Source organism: Cervus elaphus, chromosome 18 (assembly GCF_910594005.1).
Source record: "Cervus elaphus chromosome 18, mCerEla1.1, whole genome shotgun sequence".
NCBI lineage: Eukaryota > Metazoa > Chordata > Mammalia > Artiodactyla > Cervidae > Cervus > Cervus elaphus.
The window spans coordinates 115,622,529-115,646,852 of NC_057832.1; the positions used below are offsets into that span (position 1 = coordinate 115,622,529).

A 24,324-nucleotide genomic window follows, 5' to 3' on the forward strand; every position below is an offset into this window, starting at 1 on the left:
ACACCTCTAGGAAAACTTTATTTATTAGCCTAGTGTCCTGTTGAATCAGACTAACAAGCTCTGATTGCTAGCAAGCTCAATTCCTGTAGGATATTGTCTAACATATGGCTTATTAACTATAAATAGCTTCTGAACTAGTTTTTGGTACGGCCAGAAATAACAAGAGCTATGAAATGTAAAATTCACATTTTATTTATTCATTTAGGCAGTAAACTAATGCTAACCAAACACCAGACACTGTACTAGGACATCAGAAAATAGTGGTGAACCAGAGGCTTGATCACAAGCTTCAGTGCAGACTCACTTCTGAAGCAGTGATGAGGGGTATAATCACAGGCATAATGAAGTTATTACAATTGAGTGAAGGGAATGAAAAGTGTAGTCTATTATGAGGCACCCTGCAGGCGGGTAATTGAGGGTCAGAGGATGCATTGTACTGACTGTCAGAAAGTGCTATATGAGCTGAGTTCTGCAGGATTGGTTGTATAGCCCGATCAAGATGATGGCAAGAGTGTTCAGGTGAAGAGCCAGAGTGAGGCTGTAACAGATGCAGTACTTTATGAAGGCTCTTCTTTTCTTTCCGCCTCAGCAAGGAGTGTAACTTAGGCTTCGAGACTCCCATCAAGATTGCAAAGTGGAAAATCTGTTTCTACCTTTTGATATTAGTTGATGGCACGGGGACAATAAAGCCCCAAATCCAGCAAGAAATAAAATTCCACTTAAAAGTGATCATGGTGATCACAGGTTTACGGTGTCAACCTAAGGTTTCATCACTATATGTTTTTACGGCAGCAAGACATTTTCTGTCTTAAGAAAATAACGATATCTCACTTCAGAAAGTATTCATGTACTGTTGTTTTTCTCACATAATTTGCCATGTATACAACTTCTTGGTAGTACTAAAAATTCTTCCTAGGCTTGCTTACACAAGAGCTGGGTGTTTTAGACACATTTTTCAGTCTTAAGCAAAACCTTTGCACTGAGCTGTATCTATACCTTTTCATTCATTCACTGCAGGAGTCCATGATCGCTTATTTTAGGTTTCTTAAAAGGTGAGGTTTTATTGAGGGCTAAATGCATTTATTCTCTCATAAAATACTTTCTAAGTTACACTTCAAACTCCATAATAAAGAATTTGAAGGGAGCATATTCTAAATCCTTACATATTTTCTTTCACTTTGATAAATTATATGCTTCAAGGATTGACAAAATGCTTTTCCGAAGTTTGTTGGTTTTTAAATACTAAGTGGCTGAAAAGTCTTCCGATGATTTTATATTTGGCTTCCTATCTGAGGGAATATCTGTTAATATGAAAGAGCGTCAGACCAGGGGTTGGCAAACTCTACCCCTTGGCTAAGTCTGTTCTATCCCCGTCCTTTTAAAGTCAGGGAACTAAGAAGGCTTTTACATTTTTCAAATGTTGTTAAAATAAAACAAATAAAGAAAAGAAGGATCTGGGACTGAGAGGTCTGTACCCTGCTAAACCTAAAATATTTACGATTTGGTACTTTAGAGTAAAAAAGATTGCCTCTCCCCTTCTCTTACATCAATGAAACTATTGTATGAACTAGAAGAAATACTTAGTGCACATGATGGGAAATCTTCAGTTATTAAAACTTCAGTCGTGTTTAGATTATTCTACAATTAGCATCCTGAACAACTCACTACTTTTTAAAAACTTCTTTGCTGTTGTTCATTGTTCAGTTGTAAATTGTGTCTGACTCTCTAAAATCCCATGAATTGCAGCATACCATGCTTCTCTGTGTGACCTAAGAGATCCTCAACTCCCCTCTGCTCTGACCTCAAGTACTACTATTCATTCATTTACACACCCAACCCAATAGTAGATCGGTTGGTAAAGCATCTGCCTGCAGTGCAGGAGACCTGGGTTCGATCCCTGAGTCAGTAAGTTCCCCTGGAGAAGGGCATGGCAACCCACTCCACTATTCTTGCTGGGAGAATCCCATGGACAGAGGAGCCTGGCGGGCTACAGTCCATGGGGTCACCAAGAGTCGGATACGACTTAGTGCTGTGTTTGTATGTCTATGCTTCCCTGTCCTTCACAATCTCCCGATTTGTTCCAATTCATGTCTATTGAGTCGGTGGTGTCATCCAACCATCTCATCCTCTGTCACGCTCTTCTCCTCCTGCCTTCAATCCTTCCCAGAATCATGATCTTTTCCATGAGTCAGCTCTTTGCATCAAGTGGTCAAAGTATTAGAGGTTCAGCTTCAGCATCAGTTCTTCTAATGAATTTTCAGGGTTTATTTCCTTTAGGATTGATGAGTTTAATCTTCTTGCAGTCCAAGGGACACTTCAAGTCTTCTCCAGCACCACAGTTTGAAGGCATCAAATTTTTGGCTCACAGCCTTATTTATGGTCCAAATGTCACATCTGTACATGACTACTAGAAAAACCACTACTGGAAAAACTATACAGACCTCAGTCGGCAAAGTGATGTCTCTACTTTTTAATACACTGTCTAGGTTTGTCATAGCTTTTCTTCCAAGGAGCAAGTGTCTTTTAATACTGTGGTTATAGACACCATCTGCAGTGATTTTGAAGCCTCCCAAGATAAAATCTGTTACTGTTTCCACTTTTCCCCCAGCTATTTGTCATGAATTGATGGGAATGGATGCCATAATATTAGTTTTTTGAGTTATGAGTTTTAAGCCAGGTTTTTCACTCTCCTCTTGCACGTTAATCAAGAGGCTCCTTAGTTCCTCTTTGCTTTCTGCCTTTAGGATGGTGTCATCTGCATATCTGAGATTGTTGATATTTTTCCTGGCAATCTTGATTCCAGCTTGTGATTCATCCAGACCAGCATTTTACATGATGTACTCTGCGTATAAGTTAAATAAGCAGAGTGACAATATACAGCCTTGATGTACTCCTTTCCCAATTAGGAACCAGTCTGTTGTTCCATGTCCAGTTCTCTCTGTTGCTTCTTAACCTGTATTCAGGTTTCTCAGGAGGCAGGTAAGGTAGTCTGGTATTCCCATCTCTTGAAGAATTTTCCACAGTTTATTGTGATCCACAGAGTCAGAGGCTTTAGCATAGTCAATGAAGCAGAAGTTGATGTTTTTCTGGAATTCCTTTGCATTTTCAATGATCTGATGGATGTTGGCAGTTTGATTTCTGCTTCCTCTGATTTTTACAAATCCAGTTTGTACATCTGGAAGTTCTCAGTTCATGTCCTGTTGAAGCCTAGCTTGAGGGATTTTGAGCATTACTTTGCTGGGATGTCAATCAGTGCAATTGTGTGGTAGTTTGAGCATTCTTTGGCATTGCCTTTCTTTGGGATTGGAATGAAAACTGACCTTTTCCAGTCCTGTGGCCACTGCTGAGTTTTCCAAATTTGCTGGCATATTGAGTGAAGCACTTTAACAGCACCATCTTTTAGAATTTGAAATAGCTCAACTGGAATTCCATCACCTCCACTAGCTTTCTTCTTATGATGCTTCCTAAGGCCCACTTGACTTCACATTCCAGGATGTCTGGCTCTAGGTGAGTGATTACACCATGAAGATTATCTGGGTCATGAAGACCTTTTTTGTATAGTTCTGTGTATTCTTGCCAACTCTTCTTAATATCTTCTGCTTCTGTTAGGTCCTTGCCATTTCTGTCCTTTATTGTGCCCATCTTTGCATGAAATGTTCCCTTGCTATGTCTGATTTTCTTGAAGAGATCTCTAGTCTTTCCCATTCTATTGTTTTCCTTTATTTCTTTGCATTGATCACTAAGGAAGGCTTTCTTACCTCTTCTTTCTGTCCTCTGGAACTTTGCATTCAGTTGGGTATATCTTTCCCTTTCTCCCTTACCTTTCACTTCTCTTCTTCTTTCAACTATTTGTAGGGCCTCCTCAGACAACCATTTTGCCTTCTTACATTTCTTTTTCTTTGGAATGGTTTTGGTCTCTGCCTCCTGTACTTTGTTACAAACCTCCATCCGTAGTTGTCAGGTACTCTGTCTACCAGATCTAATCCCTTGAATCTATTTGTCACCTCCACTGTATAATCTTAAGGGTTTTTTTTTTAAGTCATACCTGAATGTTCTAGTGTTTTTCCCTTCTTTCTTCAATTTAGGTCTGAACTTGTTGTTGATGACTGTATAGAGCTTCTCCATTTTAATCTGCAAAGAATATAATCAGTCTGTTTTAGGTACTAACCTTCTTTGCTGCATATTTTAGCTTTTAGGACAGTAACTTGAAAGGATTGCCATAGGTTTATCTTTATTTTATTGTTAGTTTTGCTAAGCATGAAGATTTGTGAGTTACATAAATGCTATGTTAGTAAAAATAAAAAATAAATTCTTCCAAGCATATATACAAATCACAGCCATGTCAGGAGATTTAATAGCAGTGACATGTAATTTACAAGCTTATGTAAATTGATTTGTCAGTCTTACAATGATGAATTTGTCTGACGCTCTCACATATCCACAAAGCATATATTATTATGTGACATTTGTCTAAATGAAGGTTGAATTTTAAAGGATAGTGTTCTATTTAAGAAATGTTCAAATTTATTTTAATTTTTCAATTTTCGATGCATATTTTCAAACTGTAGGGGTTTTGTAAAAATCAGCTGTATATCTTAGTTTGTTTTTCTGTTCCTTTTTTTACATCTATGTAAAAAGTACAAAGGATCATAACAGCCAAATTACTTGGAAAAAAAATTTCCTTTTCAAGCCCTATGATAAAATAGTCATTACTATTTTAATAATACAGCATTATAGCAGACTACCCTTTCTTTTTATCATGAGCAGTGTCATTCCAGCTTTTTAATTACTTATATTAAAATTTGCAGGGAAACTTTGGCTAATATTACAGTAGAAGTATTTTTTGAGAAAACTTCTGAGAAAAGAAAAATATTAATATTGTCAAAATTAGTGTAAATGAAAATGTCAAGAAAACTAAGGCATACAGGCCAAATAGGCTACCTGATAAATGAGCCAGAAACCAAGTGTATGTCCAAAATGTACATCTGATAAAAATTATCAAACTTTGATATTCAAATAGGTAACATCAAATATAAAAAAAAATATGTGTTGTGCCCAAATAGAAAAATCTTTATTCCTTGCTGAAAACTTGATTTTCCAGCAAAAGTCATTGCAGGAGTGGACGGACTTCTTACTTTGCCCTGGTTTGCCTAGACTAGCTGTTTAGCGTCGGTTAAGTGCTCTACTTTCTCATAGCCTGAATTTATTGGTTTGAAAAAATAAGATCTCTCCCAAAGTTAGGATTTCCTATAAGGCACAAACCATACAATGTGTACTAGAAAACTTTAAATAAGAAAGTAATATATAAATATTGGATGTTGCTTTTGTTAAATCAGTGACTACACCTCCTTCTACATTTCTTGACTTTTCTGAATACTGCTATAGAACAGGCATTTCACATACATTTTCACCTTTATATTCAAGACAACTATCAGTAACGCCTACATCATTCTTCTGAAATATTTTCAACTTCAATTTAGGATCATGTCTTAAGTCTCAATATGCTTGGAAATGAAAAGAAGTGCAGAAAACACAATCTACTGATGCTGTGAATTCTGAAGAAAATAACCATATGCCATGCATTTGTTCATAAATAATAAATGTTACCCTTTCTGAAAAGCTATGCTAAACATCTCAAATTTTCTATGTGACCTTTCAGTTTGATGGAGACATCTCAAAGACAATATATTTAAATCTTCACTAATTATCTTTCCCTTCAAATATCTTTGTATTAGTCAGTGTTCTTTGTCGCTTTTAAAAAAATACAAACACCAAGCAATGAGGACACAGGTCACATCATCAAAAATCCTGTAGATTTTCTTCTGCAAGCTCTGAATTTAGATGCTGAAATGACCTCATCACAGATGGGCCTCCTTTATCTTTCTCTGACATCCATCCCTTTCTATAATAATACAGAGTGGCCAATGGCAGCTCATGGAGGAGAGTTCCATTCCAATAGTTCTGTATTTTGCTTTGTTTTCTCCTCGCGTGTCGTGCATTTGGGGTCCAGGATTGAAGACGTGTCCTGTTGCTTCTCTCTGGCATTCACTTCCAGAGCATCATTCCTACCTTCTCCCTGGCCACCCCCACTCCTCCAGAGCACCAGTAACCAGTTTATTCTATCTCCCTGTATTTTATAATATGCTTTATCATCTTCTTCTGTTATACTAGGAACTTGGCTTTATTTGGGGAACCATGTTTTAGTGGTATGTGTGCATGCTAATTCGCTTTGGTTTTGTCTGACTCTTTGTGACCCCATGGACTGTAGCTCACCAGGCTCCTCTGTCCATGGATTCTCCAGGCAAGAATACTGGAGTGGGTTTCCATGCCCTCCTCCAAGGGATCTTCCCAACCCAGGGGTCAAACCTGTGTCTTTAAGTCTCCTACATTGATGGGTGGGCTCTTTACCACTAGTGCCACCTGGAAATCCCATTTAGCCACATCTTAATTTAAAAATACTTGATTGCTAAAAAATGCTAGCCCTCGTCTGAACCTTCAGAGAATTGTGATCTTTTAGCCGGTGGAGGATCTTGCATCAGTGTTGATGCTGCTGAGTGATCAACATGATGATTGTTGAAGGTTGGGGTGCCTGTGGCAATTTCTTAGGATAAAACAACATGAAGTGTGCTATGTCAGTTGACTGTTCCTTTCATTTAAACACTTAGAGGCCATTGTCGGGTTATTAACTGGCCTAATTTCAGTATTGTTCAGTCTCAGGGAATAGGGAGGCCCAAGGAAAGGAAAAGAGATGGAGGAATGGTAGGTCATTGGGGAGGTTAGAATGTACACAATGTTTATAGATTAAATTCACTCTTATATGGGTGTGGTTCAAGGCACCCCCAAGCAGTTGCATTAGTGGCATCAAAGATAACTGACCACACATCATGACAGTGAGTATAATAATAATGAAAAAGCTTGAAATATTGCACGAATTATCAAACGTGACAGAGATCCGAAGTGAGCAAATGCTGTTGGAAAAATGGTCCAATAGACTTTCTCCAGGCAGTGGTGCCAGAAACCTTCAATTATGAATGCATTTGTGAAGCAAAAAAATGACCCATACCTATAATATGCAACAACACATACATATTATATAACTCAGTATATTTAATTTATATATACATTATATTTTAAAAAATTAATCAGAGCATAGTTGATTTAAAATGCTGTGTTAGTTTTTGCTGTACATCAAAGTGAATCAATTGTATATGTACATATATCCACTCATTTTTAGATTATTTTTCCATGTAGGTCATTACAGAATATTGTGTAGAGTTTCCTATGCTACACAGTAGCATAGGATCCTTGCTAGTTATCCATTTGACATATAGTAGTATGTATATGTCATTCCTGATCTCCTAGTTTATCCCTCCTACCCTTCCCATACCAGTAACCCTAAGTTTGTTTTCTACATCTATAACTGTTATTTCTCTTTTGTAAATAAATTTATTTGTACCATTTTTTCTAGGTTCCATATATAAGCAGTATCATGTGATATTTGTCTTTCTCTGTCTCACTTCATTCAGTATTATAATCTCTAGGCCCATCCATGTGCTGGTGAATGGCAGCATTTTGTTCTTTTTTATGATTGAGTAATGTTCCATTGTGTACATATACCAAATCTTTATCCATTCATCTGTCAATGAACACTTTGAGTGTTTCCATGTCCTGGCTATTTTAAATATTAAATATATCCATTGCATATTGTTTATTATATGCCCCACTTTGTACTGACATATTGTATACTTTAATAATGCAAATGCCATGTGAGCTGAAACTGTATTGTCCACTTCTGTCTCCCCAGTGATTTGAACAGTATCTGGTGCATACGAAGCTCTCATATGTCTCCCGAGTGAATGAATGGATATATGAATATATAGCACTTTGAGCAGAAGTACTAAGGTTGAGCCTTGGTGTGGCATCTGCCTCTCCTGAATCAGGTGGAATAAGAGTGACTGAGTAACATTGTAAAGAAAATCTAGGTGCTGTTACTTAAAGAGAAGAGGTTTCTGGGGAGGGAAAGGATGGATGTCTACCATTTTATCCCCCCTTCCCTCTTTTTGTCACCAATGCCAGTATGTGAATAGATTGGTTTATATCATTGCTCTTATTCCCTCCTCTCAAAGTATTAATTCTTCTTTTGAAACATGCCTATCTCTTAGTTTCTCATTTTCCCTTCCCACCATGTGGCATTGACTTTGAACTCTGTTACTTGTCTTTCTGCCCCCAACATGATGATCTCCCACCATCCAAGGTCTTCTAAATATGGCTCTTATTCTATCATTTAGAAAGGAAACACATGCTGTATTCCTCTGTCTACAGTCAGACAGAACTTGTTAAAACACTCATGATTTTCCAATATGAATGCTTCTTCCAGTCAGATATATGTCCTTATTACTTATTCCTGAATATAATTTAGTTTATGTTTTCAGAGTACACAATTTTAGTTCTAAAGTAGATTTTTTTAGATAAGTTAGTCAGATCTTTTTGGCGGACAGACATAGGGAGAAGGAATAAAATAAATGAGGACTAGAGAAGTTACCCCTAAAGAAAAAAATTTCACCACAACTACTAGACTCAGGGTATCTCCAGCCCTTGATCTGAGTTCCTTCTTTTGCAAGTGTATGTATGTGTGTGTGTATTTTTAATTAATATATTTCTTTTAGTTGGACAGTAATTACTTTAAAATATTGTGGGTGTTACCATGCATCGACATGAATCAGCCACAGGTGCACATGTGTCCCCACATCCTGAACCCCCTCCCCCTTCCCTCCCCACCCCATCCCTCTGGGTTGTCCCAGGGCACCGCTTTGAGTGCCCTGCTTCGTGCATCAGACTTGTGAGGCTCAGCTATTTTATGTATGGAAATATACATGTTTCAATGCTGTTCTCACAAATCATCCCACCTCGCCTTCTCCCACATAGTCCAAAAGTCTGTTCTTTACATCTGTGTCTCTTTTGCTGCCGTGCATATAGCATCGTCATTACTGTCTTTCTAAATTCCATATATATGGACTATGCTGTCCTGGTGTTTCTCTTTCTGACTTACTTCTGAGTTCCTTCTTTATTCCACTCTTCCGCCGTCCTCTCCTGTGTCCTTCTCCCTTTCTATCTCCTAAACATCATTCTGCCCTCCTGTCTAGTTAAAGCATATCTCTTTCTATAGTTCTCCTGGTTACACAGTTACATAGGAGGGGGTCATGGGGACCTCTGACATATGGTCTTTCAGAAGCATGGGCAACAAACTAGGCTGGAGGTTGGCATCAGAAGTGGGGGTGGTCTTGTGGAGCTCAGCCCTTCACCTGTGGGATCTGAATCTACCTCCAGGTACATAGTATTAGAATCAAGTTAAGGTATGGAATGCTGGCTGGTGTCCACAGAGAATGGTCTGGCGTGTGGGAAAACCCATGCATCTGGTGTCAGAAATGAAGTATTAGGAAAAACAGGAGAACACAGAGCAATTTTTTTTCTTTTATCAGGCTTCATCAGACTAGAAATGTCTCAGGAACAGATTTCTAAGGAAGTTACTTGCTGGCTGTGTTGTTTTTAATATTCGTATACCACTTACCACCATGTTAATTGTGTGTGTATGTGTGTGTGTGTGAGTCACTCAGTCGTGTCTGACTCTTCTCGACCTCATGGACCACTAGCCTGCCAGGCTCCCCTGTCCATGGGATTCTCCAGGCAAGAATACTTGAGTGGGTTTCCATTCCCTTCTCCAGGGGATTTTCCCAACTCAGGGATCAAACACGTGTCTCCCACATTGCAGGCAGACCCTTTACCATCTGAGCCACCAGGGAAGCTTATAGCTATATATGTTAAGCATATAGTTGATCCTTAAGTTAAAATTGTTTGCTGGCTTTTGTTGAATCTTATTTAAGATAATATTTAGATTAGTCTATATGCACTCAGGGAATTAATTCAGGGATTCTCACTGGTATTGCTTTTGAAGCCAGGACAACCAATAATGATAGTAAAATGCAGCCACAGTTTATTAAAATAAATTTGTGGCTTTTATGTAAAACTAAAAGCTGGCTAGAAAAATACCTACAAAGAAAAAGAAATCTGTTTTCCTTGATCAAATGTTGTTAGCACGATGCAAAGAAGATGTCTATTTATGTGATGAAATTTAAGATCTAAAGCTCAAATAGTTTTGTCCATTGAAGAATTGAAGAGAATGTGGCTATTTTGAAAGGCAGTGGTAGTATGTATTGGTATGGCCAAAAAGCTTGTATTTTGCATTTTTTTCAATAAAATCTTATGAATGATTAAAACCTGAATGAACTTTTTAGCCAACATCACAGCTTCAGGAAAACCAAGGAGAGCACAGTAGGAATCATTATTGAAGAATATCTCAGTTTCCAAAGCATATAATTGTATATGTTATAGACTATTAGGACTTCCTGGTAACTCAGCTGATAAAGAATCTACCTGCAATGCAGGAGACACAGGTTCCATCCGTGGGTCAGGAAGATCCCCGGACAAGGAAATGGCAACCCACTCCAGTATTTTTGCCTGGAAAAATCCCATGGACAGAGAAGCCTGGCAGGCCATGTTCCATGGGGTAGCAAATAGTAGGATGCTACTGAACTCTAGCACGTTTGCACGCACACAAACACACACACACACAGACATAGCCTACTGTCCATTTTCCAGATTATTGGAGCCAACTGAATGTTCTAAAGAGTAGTTTAAATCTTGAGGAAATATTTCAACATACATTTTTGCATACATGTATTGTGGACTGCAAGAAGATTCAACCAGTCCATCCTAAAGGAATCAGTCCTGGGTGTTCATTGGAAGGACTGATGCTGAAGCTGAAACTCCAATACTTTGGCCACCTGATGCGAAGAGTTGACTCATTAGAATGGACCCTGATGCTGGGAGGGATTGGGGGCAGGAGGGGAAGGGGATGACAGAGGATGAGATGGCTGGATGGCATCACTGACTCGATGGGCATGGGTTTGGGTAGACTCCGGTAGCTGGTGATGGACAGGGAGGCCTGGTGTGTTGCGATTCATGGGGTCGCAAAGAGTCGGACACGACTGAGAGACTGAACTGAACTGATTTGTGTGCAATTAAACCAGAGCCTTCTGTTTCAAAGCTACTATGTACTCTTTATTGAAAGTATCTCTTTACTTGCTTCATAATAATTTTATCTTTTAAAAGTTGTTGTAAAAGATACATTTAAAAGAGATAAAACTTCTGATTTAATATAGAAACAAATTCAAAATATCAGTTAAGAATGCAACAGATTAGCCATGTAATATAGTGCTTATATTGTACCATGTTATGACTTAAAATGTTCAGTGTTCTTTCTAAATTTTTTATTTCAATGTTTAAGAGATTATTTTAAAAATATAAAAGAGAATCTCATGTGGAATGTAGATTTCCAAAAACTCAAGTTATTTAAGATAGGGACAGCTAAAATGTGTATATGAAATTAAAGCAGCTCATGTTTAAAACTGGAGAAGGAAATGGCCACTCACTCCAGTGTTCTTATTTGAGAGATCCCATGGACAATGGAGCCTGGTGGGCTAAGGGCATGAGGTCACAAAGTCAGACACAATTTGGAAACTAAACAACAACAACAAAACGTGTTTTAAATAGCTTACATGTTTATTTCTCATTTATTTGACAATAGTCTCTTGCTTTAAATCTTCCTTACTTTAACTTCATATTAATATTTTTCCTGTTATTAGATTGCACACTCTTTTTGAGTGTAACATCTAGTGCTTTCCTTACTTCTGGCTTCCCCATATTACTTTGTTTTATGCTTATTATGCAGTAAATGTTTTATAAATGTTTGCTGTGGAATGATGGCCATGCCCAAAGAAAATCCATTTTTTCTCTGCCAAAAAAATAGACAATGTGAACTTTCACCATAAAAAGAATTGTGGCAAATAATTCTTGACAAAATCTTCTGTTAATAAGACAAATGAAATAAATATGTTCACATATAGTTATGCTAATAAAATGTAGAAGTCCCTGACCTCTGCACAGTGTATTCAATTGTTCTTTTTGCCAAATTCAATGTTGAAATTTTTTTCAGATTTCTGATGATGGCATGGGTAGTCATGTAGAGAAGATTTTTAAAAAGCAAGAAATGTGGTTGCAGGGTGTTTAAAAAAATGCATACTGCATAGTTTAAACGTAAAATGACAGAACTCATAATTGTTTATTGGATACCACAGTGTATGTCAGAGTGTTTCATTCTTTTAACGTGTGTGCATTTCCATATATGAAAGAACCCATGGAAGCTTTGTCTTAGCTCACATTTAAAATTGGTCCTGTTTTTCAAATAAAGAAAGTGTGGAAGCTTTTTTTGGTTTGTTTATGGTTTGGAGAGTATAAAATACCTCCATTGCAAACACAGTTTAAGTTTATAATAGCACATAGAGTACATCATGTTTTTCAAAGTATTTTCCCCTTATATTCAAACCTCTCTTTTTTTTTTCCCAGGCATTTCCTGGGAACGTCAACTCCGATAGTGTTGTCCGGCACGATTTACAGCATCCGGTCATTGCCCGCTACGTCCGCTTCGTGCCTCTGGATTGGAATGGAGAAGGCCGCATTGGGCTCAGGATCGAGGTCTATGGCTGTTCTTACTGTAAGTAACGCGCTGTGGAAATTGGTGGTAGATTTTTGCCATGTAATTAGTAATTTCATTATTTTGAATTATTTTAGTTGCTTTCTCTGACAGTGAATTGCCATGTATCTTTACATAAAAGCCATATAAAGTTGGTCATATGTTTTAAATATATATTTACATTTTTACACAAACACACATATAAGAATACACTAAGAATACCTTTAGTAGAGGATTTGGGAAATGATTATTGTTAAGTGTACTAACACAGCAAAGCTTGTTAATTAAAATGCTTGAAAAATAATGAATATTTTTCAAGTTTTTAAAGAGGTTATCCTTACTGGTAGTTTGTATACCGTCTTTTTTGAAGGAATTGTTGGGAACCATGCCTGTACTTCTGTTGAATTGTCTTTTGTTTTGTCTAATTGAGTAATTTTAAAAACCAACCCTGTCTCTTTTTTCTTCCTCATTATGCTATATAGACATGCATCTTACTTTTGAGATGGCTTTCTTTGAAAATATCCATTTTAAAACCAACACCATCAGTGAAGGTACTTTCAAATGCACAGTAAAGGGCAAAAGCAGTGTGCCAAAGGTCATATGGTCCGTTGACTCGAATGCGATTTAAAATATGACAGTGTGTTCCGTAATTGTTTCAAGTAGCTTTGTAAAATGTTGAGCTAGTGCTATCATGAGGTTTTCCATCAAGCCTGGTCCTTGGCAATCACAAGATGAGAAGGAAACATGCTTGAAGCTAAATAGGAAGCTTGGCTTTCCTAGTATATAAACCTCACTGGAGAAAAAAGTCCTACACTTCGGGAAACCAGATTAATATTTATGCCAATAGATGTCAGTGGAGGAAATGATAAATTGACCACATAAAGTAAGGTAAAACTTTATACCAAGTTGTAAATGTTCTAAATCTTCTCCAAACGCAGCCACTTGTGGTTATCGAGCACTTGAAATGTAGCTAAGACAATTGAGAACTAAGCTTTATTTAATTTCCATTGATTTGAATTTGAAATTAAGTAGCATGACCATTGGCTACCATATTGGATAGTACAGATCATAAGAACCAAAACAACTGCTTCTTATTTTCCTCCTGTGTCCTTTTTATAATCTAAGCAGCCTAGAATATTTATTTCTAATGGCAATCTCTGATTTTTTTCCTAGTTTGGAAAATGATACTTTAATCATCATAGGAACTGTCTCTACTATCAAAACTTTGATGACTAGCCATTCCTCTTGCTGTTACTGCATAGTTAGTTATAGTCGTGTCCTCCTCTTTTGCAACCCCGTGATGGACTGTAGCCCTCCAGGCTCCTCTGTTCATGGGATTTCAAGGAAAGAAAACTGGAGTGGGTTGCCATTTCCTTCTCCAAGTTACTTTTCTAACCAGGTCATTTTTCTAACTAATATCCAGATCCCATTATTTCTCATACATCTATGTATGAGGAGTGTAAAATATACTTAAGTCTTTTCCAAGAAAAAATACATGTCTGTAATAAGAAAATGGTGTGTTAAACATGTTTATTATGGAAAATGTTTCCAAGATTACTGTGTTATAAATTTGCCTGTATTGGAATTCAGACTAGAGTGGCCCGTTAGATGGCTTTCTATTTTGTTGTATTTTTTTCATTTACTGGACCATTGATTTGTCTCAAGGGCGTTGTTTAAGGTTTCAGTGATAAGGGAATTATGGATCTTTGAGAGGGGAAACTTCAATCAGAAACACTCATATTTTGCCCCCTTAAAAATAGTAGTCCTGCCATGGTCCAACAAGGAGAAACTAGGCTTGCATCACTCCCATGGAAAAGAAATGATTTTTCTCATCTTCTGAGAAACCCCTTAGGGGATTTGTCTGAGATCTGCCTTATACCTGCAGGTTAGGTAATGGGGTTGTTCTTCTTTTCCTCTTCTTTTCCTTCAAAGTTTGCCAGAAGAACTAGAGAAGAAAAAACATCAATAGATTGCTGCTTCTGTGGGAGTGTATACCCACTGAAAGTCCCCTTGTATCTGTCACTTTTCTTTTCTGAAGCCTTTCCACAATCACTGTCATCTGAAAAATTAGGCACTTTTCAAGGTTGCAAGTAAGAAGTTCACTCTATTCCAGGTGAAGGAAGTTTAGTTACAGGCCACTGCTTTTAAGCCTCTAGGACCTCTGCTGTTTTTGTTTTCCTGACTTGTCTTGATGATAATATATATTCCAGCTTCAATGAATTTAGACTCATTTTAAATCATTCTGCTCCCTCTACATTTGGTTTCCCCTCAAATTTACTTGAAACAAGTGCATGCTGTTATTTAAAAAACTTAATGATATTCCTCACGTCTTCTGACTCAGTAAGCTTGCTCCCCAAACACTGATGCTAATCTTCTTACTCTGTTCCGAAGGGACTGCATGAAGCAGAAGGGAGAGGTTCTCAGTCTAATAACTTTTAAAAATCATTTATGGCTGAAACACTCAAACATTCATCTTACAAAAGCCCTGCATGGTGTATTGATTAAAGTAGTGCGTGTTTTTTTTATAGCAAATACTGAATTAGCTTTTAACCAGAGTCTCCATAAAAGTAAGGTAGCACCTTGGCAAATCAGGGGACACACAAACCAAAGTAATTTTTATATATGCATTCAGTTTGGATGAATAAATAATCAAGCCTGTAAATATTTCCCAGTGCAAATCCAGGTGGAAAATAAGTGCCAGACATATGAGACAGGCATATGAGGAGATGCCAAATACAAGTAGTAGGAGGACAGTGTTTTGTTCTATTCATGCTGTGCTAATGGGAATATCCTCTTCTAGGGCCCACAGTCTACTCCCCTAGCACCTTTGCAGCCTAGATAAGGAGATGCTGCCATGTGTGTGTATTAGGTTCCAAGGGCTGTTATAAAATAATACTATAAACTGTGTAGCTTAGGACAACAGAAATTTATTCTCTTATGGTTCTGGAGACATGTCTGGAATTAAGGTGTTAGCATAGCTGTTTCTATCTGGAGACTCAGAGGGAGTAACTGACCCATACCTCTCCTCTAGCATCTGATGATGGTGGTGGTGTTTAGTCACTCAGTCGTGCCCAACTCTTTGCGACCCCATGGTCTGCTGCATGCCAAGCTTCCATGTCTATCACCAACTCCCAGAGCTTACTCAAACTCATGCCCACTGAGTCTGTGATGCCATCCAACCATCTCATCCTCTGTCGTCCCTTTCTTCTTCTGCCTTCAATCTTTTCCAGCATCAGAGTCTTTTCTGATGAGTTGGCTCTTTGCATTAGGTGGCCAAAGTATTGGAGCTTCAGCTTCAGCATCAGTCTTTCTCGCATCTGGTGGTTGTCAGCAGTTCTTGGTGTTCTGTGACCTGTTGCTGCTTTGTTCCAATGCCTGCCTCTGCCTTCACGTGGCTATCTTCCCTCTGTGTGTCTGTCTCTGTACCTTCACATGACCGTCTTCCCTCTGTATTTCTATCTCTGTGTCTTCACTTGACTGTCTTACAAGTTCATGAGTCATTGGAGTCACCCTTACCCAGTATGACCTCATCTTGAAGGAACTGATTACTTCTGTAAAGACCCTATTTCCAAGTAAGGTCACATTTTGACTTTCTTGGTGGTTATGTGTTTGGGAGAAATGTAATTCAACCCAGTGCAGTATTTATTCATTAAGATAAGTAAGAATTTCGGTGAAGATCTTCACAAAGGGCAGAGAAATAAGAAATACTTCTGAATGTCAACCCACGTTTTCCTGTTTACATTAGATGTTTCATTTTGCATAATACTTGTATTATTGTGTTTTGTGTTCATCACACACACATATACATACACACACATACACTCATGAAGTTTAAATTTTGGGAATCAATGTATCATCACACAGATTCATCTGTTTTATTAGCATTTATTGAATTCTATTTGTAAAGCATTCTACTAATTTAAAATTTAAAATGCAAATCAGGTCATATCACACCTCTGCTTAAAGCACTTTACGAGCCTACCTATACTGTCTTAAGTTGTTAGCTTGAAATATAGCGCCCTTCTTATTACCTCTGCTGCTGCATCCTATCATTTCCGTGTTGTACTCTATGCTCTACTATACAAACTATCCTTTTTTCTGAGTATATGACCTACTTCTGTAACTTGTATTCACTCAAAGTATCCTCCCTCTCCATCGTTCTCCTGATTAATTTGTCTTATCCTTCAAGATTCAGTTGAGATGTGATTTCCAACAAGAAGATTTCTCTGAATTTCATAATGAACCACATCATTTTTTTTACATAGTCTATTATACTATGTATTCAGTTCAGTTCAGTCACTCAGTCGTGTCCAACTCTTTGCGAACCCGTGAATCACAGCACACCAGGCCTCCCTGTCCATCCCCAACTCTCGGAGTCCACTCAAACTCGTGTCCATCAAGTCGGTGATGCCATCCAGCTATCTCATCCTCTGTCGTCCCCTTCTCCTCCTGCCCCCAAAGAAAGTCAAGAAACACCTGGAGTAACAGGCAAATTTGGCCTTGGAGTACAGAATGAAGCAGGGCAAAGGCTAATAGAGTTTTGCCAAGAGAACGCACTGGTCATAGCAAACACCCTCTTCCAACAACACAAGAGAAGACTCTACACATGGACATCACCAGATGGTCAACACCGAAATCAGATTGATTGTACTCTTTGCAGCCAAAGATGGAGAAGCTCTATACAGTTGGCATAAACAAGACTGGGAGCTGACTGTGGCTCAGATCATGAACTCCTTATTGCAAAATTCAGACTTAAATTGAAGAAAGTAGGGAAAACCACTAGACCATTCAGGTATGACCTAAATCAAATCCCTTATGACTATACAGTGGAAGTGAGAAATAGATTTAAGGGACTAGATCTGATAGACAGAGTGCCTGATGAACTATGGATGGAGGTTCGTGACATTGTACAGGAGACAGGGATCAAGACCATCCCCATGGAAAAGAAATGCAAAAAGGCAAAATGGCTGTCTGAGGAGGCCTTACAAATAGCTGTGAAAAGAAGAGAAGTGAAAAGCAAAGGAGAAAAGGAAAGATATTCCCATTTGAATGCAGAATTCCAGAGAATAGCAAGGAGAGATAAGAAAGCCTTCCTCAGCAATCAGTGCAAAGAAATAGAGGAAAACAACAGAATGGGAAAGATTAGAGATCTAGAAAATTAGAGATACTATGTATTAGGTTGGTGCAAATGTACTTGTGATTTCAGAGCATGAATTTTAAATCATTATATTGTCATTCAGTTGCTCAGTCATGTCCGACATTTTTCAACACCATGGATTGCAGCACGGCAGGTTTCTCGGTCCTTCACTAGCTTTTGGAGCTTGCTCAAACTCATGTCCATTGAGTATGTGATGCCATCCAACCATCTCATTTTCTGTCACCCCCTTCTCTTCCTGCCCTCAATCTTTCCCAGAATCAGGGTCTTTTCCAGTGAGACAGCTCTTCACATCCGATCATTATAACTAGGCTCAAACATACCTTTATCAATCAAAATAGGAACCATTACAATCAACGCATTTTTGCCAATGAAAAATGTTTGTTTATTCTTGTAGTGTAAAAAAAAATCTGTGCTTTGGGGTTTGACAAACTTTTGGAAAACATTTTCTGCCACCTGTTGGTTGTGGAAGGATTTTCCTTGCAAAAAGTTGTCAAGATGGCTTGAAAAAGTGGTAGTCAATTGATGGAGGGCAGGTGGATATGGCGGATGAGGCAAAACTCTGTAGCACAATTCGTTCAACTTTTGAAGCATTGCTTGTGCAATATGCAGTCAGGCATTGTTGCAGAGAAGACTTGGGTCCTTTCTATTGAACAAATGCTGGCTGCGGGCATTGCAGTTTTTGGTGCATTTCATCAATTTGCTGATCATACTTCTCAGGTATAGTGGTTTCGCTGGGATTCAGAAAGCTGTGGTGGATCAGACAGGCAACAAACCACCAAACAATGACTGTGACCTTTTTTTGGTGCAAGTTTGGCTTTGGGAAGTGCTTTGGAGCTTCTTCTCAGTCCAACCACTAAGCTGGTTGTTGCCGGTTGTTGTATAAAATCCACTTTCCGTCACATGTCACAATCCAGTCAAGAAATGGTTCATTGTTTTTGAATAGAATAAGAGAAGACATTTCAAAAGGACAATTTTTTTTTTTTTTTTTTTTTTGGTGAGCTCAGGAGGTACCCATTCATCAAGCTTTTCTACCTTTTCAATTTGCTTCAAATGCCAAACCACCACAGAATGGTTGATGGTGGGTTCTTTGGCAAATTCTCGTGTTGTTGTAAGAGGATCAGCTTCAATGAACCTCTCATTTTGTTGTTGTTGACTTTCAATGCCTGGCCACTGTGCTTCTCATCTTCAAGGCTCTTGTCTCCTTTGCAACATTTCTTGAATCACCATTGAGCTATATGTTCATTAACAGTTCCTGAGTCAAATGCATTGTTAATGTTGCGAGTTATCTCTGGTACTTTACGATCCATTTTGAACTCAAATAAGAAACTCACTCAAATTTGCTTTTTGTCTAACATCATTTCCCTAGTCTAAATAAACATAAAATACACAGCAAGTAATGTCATTAGCAAAAAATGCAAGCAAGAAATGAGCATTAAAATGCTGTGCAACATAAACATGTTTATTTAAGAATGTATTCCTATATCAACTGGCAAAGTTGAGCAATGCAAAACTGCACTTACTTTTGCACCAACCTAATAAATATTTCTAGTATTTATTTATCTAATATTTGGTATTTGTCAAAACATTCCAAAATATAGCAGACTGTAAGGTATTGGAGAGGGCAGAGAGTCATCTTAGCTGTCATTTGCATTCCACTAATTAGCACATTCCCAGCACACAATTTATGTTTGCTGAATTGAACTAATGGCTGATCTAAATGATATAGACCTAATTTATTCCCTCAGTGAAAATTGATTACTGTTTGATGGTGTATAGATTCTTCCATTGGTTGAACAGAGTATGATTCTGTTATATACATCATATTGAATGGTGCTCTAGGGGTCCACTACTAAACTGAATATCTTAATAAATGTACCAAAAGAGTCTTAAAAACTCAGTATTTCAGTATTTCTTTCTCTAGTTAAACGTTTCTAGACCTTGTTTTATTTCTATTTGAAAGTATCTTAAAGCACAATTTCATGAGGCTGCTTCATGAATTAGAAATATGAATAGTTTAACATCAGAAGGAAGAATATCACACTCTTACTAACTTACTTGAATTTTATATTGAATAATGTGTAAATGAAAGTAAATTAATAAAGTGTTAGTCACTCAGTGGTGCCCAACTCTTTGCAACCCCATGGACTACAGCCTACCCGAGGCCTCTCGGTAGGAATTTTCCAGGTGAGGATATTGGAGTGGTTTGCCATTTCCTTTTCCAGAGATATAAACATAGATGTAAGAGGGACTGCACTTACGGCCCAGTGGCCTTCCAGTGCAGGGGTGCAGGTTCCACCCAGGAGGCTAAAAGAGTAAACAGAAGAAGTACTGTAACAAATTAAATAAAAACTTTAAAAATGCTCCGCCTCAAAAAAAACTCTTAAAAATAGACTTAATAGCTATCAAAGTCAAGTTACACATATAGTAAAGAGATAATTAAAATTGTCATGAAAATATATTATATATGCAAGGACATGCTGTGACCTTTAGCTTGTGTGCAATTAGATAAAAATACATTTGCTGTGTATAACCAGAAATAGTCTTGTTATTAAGGGAAATGAAATTTAGATTCAAGCACAAGTAGTGTTATTCGATTCTTTAAAAAGTAGGTTGTATTTCAAACTGGAATTGGGATACTTTGAAATAGACTGTATATATCTAATTGTGGGTCTGGACATGGATTTGAGCAAATCCTGAGAGACAGTAGAGAATCGAGGAGGCTGGCATGCTGCAGTCCATGGGGTTGCAAAGAGTTGGACACAACTTAGCGACCAGTAACAGTTGTGGGTCACCTCACTGGTGATAATATCACTACTGATCATTCTGGCAGCTGTTTGATATTTGTTGAATTGGTGAAAATGTACTGGATCATTTGTGTCATGGTCTTTACTTTTCTAAGAATCTAAAAGTATAGATATAAAACAAGGTATCATCATTTTATGTAGTAAAAAGTCAGGTACTCAGTGAGCCTCATTTGTAGATTGACATTTGAGGGTGACATTTGCATTGGAAGGAAATTTACCATATGAAAAACAAAGAAATGCATTCTCATTTTTCATGTCTGGGGAGATACAAGCTTTCAGCATTTAATTAATTTTTTCCAGTGTAATTTATTTACTTGCAAGATACTGTTGAATCTGTTCAATGAGAAGACATAGCAAGTGTAGCATTCTACTTTAAATACAAGGCAGTCACAAATGACAGCTAGTTCATATTTTGGAAAAATATTCAGTAAGTCAGTGGTTTACAATCAGGTATTCCTTGTATTGCTTACTACAAAGTCTAACTTTAAATGTACCCTCGAGAATTTTCAGAGTTCACGTATAAAATCAACAATGTTGATTTAAAGAAAACTAAAATTATTAGTACCAAATAACATGTGATCAGACCCATGTTTGCAGCCCCAAATTAGGAATAATCATATACTTCTACTGTGGAATAAGAAGTGATATATTTTTATTGAAAATGTTAGTCCAAAATTCTTTTCATAAAATAATTTTCCATGAAAAAAGTAAGCATATTAAAGCAAAGCATAATATTTTATAACTTAATAAAAATAATAAAATGATGAAAATAACCATGCTTCAGTGTGATTTACAAATAAGGTATTTTGATTAAAACAAAGATATGTATGTGTGCTCTACCAGAACTTGAAAAACTTCCCAAGAGACCGCCAGCCCAATTCCTTATTTTACTAATGAGGAAGCCAAGACTGACAGATTTATGTGATTTGCATAAGGGAGTTCATTGCAGAGTTAGGAATCCTGCAAAGCAGTCTATAGCATTGCTTCCTCTTTGACATTTGATACCTCACCCCTCTTGTTAATTATTCTTTTCTTCTTCTCTACTCACTAGCACTTTGTCACAGTGGTGACCTACAGAAAATATTATTTGTAGATTTCAGTGACTATAAACATTCTCATTGGTTTTCACTGTAAGAACATATAAAAGGAGATATTTAGCAAGAAAAATATCTCAACAATATTGCATATCCTTAATGTCCAATAGGAAAATTTAAATGACGGATCATCAAAATTTACGCATTTAAGGACGACTTGAGAACAATACAACTCAAGCTTTCTTTGCATTTTTGGTGCAGAATGTTTATCACCCTTAGTGTATTTCCAAGAAAATCTCAGCTCCTAAGACCTTTTAACTCCTTTTTACATAAATGTTAATTCTTATATATGTTAGGTAATTGCAAAGAGCATTAAAATCCAAGGTACAGTTATACAGTTCATCAATATTTCACTTACAATTCTTGTCTGTGAAGAAGAAGTAAAATTTAAAGTGTTGCAAATATAAACTGAGTTTTTTTTTAATTCATTTTCTATTCCTGAGTTATTAGTCTGAATTATCTCTATTTAAATTAGCTTAGCTAGGGGGAGAGAAGAACAAATATTTAAATTGGCAATTATCACCTTCATGAATTGAAAGTAATAATATAATAAAATAATCATTTAGTAAGCTGACTTTTATATTTCTAACAATCCCAATTATATATCACTTAAAAATTAGAAGTCAGTCATTTTAAAACATTTGATTATTTATTCTTATTAAACTAGTGTCAGATCATTTATACCTAGACTTGAAGAGAATTAACACAGTTTTCCTTTTTATATTCCTATTCTGGATGGAAAACATACGTAGTATTGGATTGGCCAAAAAGTTGATTCAAGTTTGTCCAAAGGATGTAACAGAAAAATTGAAATCAGCTTTTCGGCCAACCCGATATTTTCTTATGCTCCAAACAATGTCATATTGATCTTTTCAGCCTTTCATGATTGTTTCGGGAGAAGGTAAAGAAGCTGTCCTATGATTCACTTCATTTCCAGTTCCTGGGGAAATGGCCTTAAGGAAGAAAGATGGCAGCAGACCTGCACCAATTTCTTTAAACATTCCAATTATGGTACCCGGAAGCTCCGCCAAATAATTATCTTTTCTAGGAGGAAAGTCTTCATCTGTGAAATGTTTTGAATAGTATATCCTTTTTCAGGCTGCTTTAGTTTCTCTGGTTTATATTCACAGCTCCCTGAAAAATAATTCTTAAGCTAGGTAATTATTGAGGTGCTGAATGAAGATGTTTCATAACCTGAATGCTCAGGAATTGGTAGGAACTATGCTTCACCCCTGGGTCAGGAAGATCCCCTGGAGAAGGGCATGGCAACCCACTCCAGTATTTTTGCTTGGAAAATCCCATAGACAGAGGAGCCGGGTGGGCTACAGTCCACAGGGTTGCAGAGTCAGACAGGAGTGAGCGGCTAATACTTTCACGTTCATACCTCATTCCTGAGCTAAGGGAGCGGTTTGGGCTGGGGGACCTTACACATGGGAGCAGGGTGTGAGGTGAACTTGGTGGTAGGTTATCTGAATTATCTGACACCCTCTCATTTTTCTTAGATGTCAGTGTACATACTATTGGGCCTTAATTTTAGGTCTTAGTAAAGTCTCTTCATTACTTGTTTCTTAAAGTTATGGTAAAATTAAGCTCTGGATAAAACCTTTATTTGTATAAATGTGATTTAACCATCTAAACCGAATATCACCACATGGATTGTATTAATTACCAGACTTGGTCAAATCAACAGCATGCAAAACCTCAGGCAATGTTCTTCCTTCCCTGCAGTTAACCTGCTGTTTATCAGGTTGTGTATATTTAGTTTGTGCTATTTTAAACTCTCTAGCAACTGCATTTGTGTCCTGTACAAAATAAATCCAGAGATTGGACAAGTACCTTCTTACACTTACTTTGAAATGAAAATGTTCCAGTGCTTGGGAGGGAAATCCTCTTTCCTATGATAACCCTATATGCAAAACAGAAAAAGAGACACAGATGTACAGAACAGACTTTTGGACTCTGTGGGAGAAGGTGAGGGTGGGATGTTTCGAGAGAACAGCATGTATATTATCTAGGGTGAAACAGATCACCAGCCCAGGTGGGATGCATGAGACAAGTGCTCGGGCCTGGTGCACTGGGAAGACCCAGAGGAATCGGGTGGAGAGGGAGGTGGGAGGGGGGATCGGGATGGGGAATACAGGTAACTCCATGGCTGATTCATGTCAATGTATGATAAAACCCACTGCAATGTTGTGAAGTAATTAGCCTCCAACTAATAAAAATAATTGAAAAAAAAAAAGATGAATGGATAAAAAAAAAAATTGAAAAGATCATTCTTGCCCTGATATCATATTACAGGGTTTTCCTGTGTTGTGCAGAATTAGGTGAAAGTGTGCCTGAATTTACCCACTGTTACAAGTATTTGAGTACAACTGGTTCAGTGGCCCCTCTGATTAACCTCTACTCCAAATTCAGACATATTATGTCCATCTATTACAGGGGATGGTTTTAGCTGACCCAAAATAATGCATATTTACTAATACTAGAGTCAGCATTCAAAGAGCAGGTGCAGTGATTATTACAACACAACTCAGTGAGAGGTCCAGGAGCATGTCTGAGGGCTAGAGCAGAAAAAGGGGTTTCGAGACATTCTCCAGATGAGCTTTCATCAACCATGTTTAGGTAAAATGTGATGAATTTTACAAATTCATTTAAAACCATGCTACCAAGGAGGTACTC

The 24,324-nt window shown here is 37.5% G+C and overlaps 1 protein-coding gene across 1 annotated transcript in view; it reads left to right on the forward strand.

Annotated features, from left to right (window-relative positions):
* The window catches only part of CNTNAP2 (contactin associated protein 2), a 2,205,784-nt gene that overhangs the window by 892,365 nt on the left and 1,289,095 nt on the right, over positions 1-24,324 (forward strand). Inside the window, exon 5 of the mRNA XM_043872451.1 lies at positions 12,463-12,610. Within this exon, the coding sequence (XP_043728386.1) occupies positions 12,463-12,610 (148 nt within the window). The remainder of the gene's footprint in view (positions 1-12,462; positions 12,611-24,324) is intronic.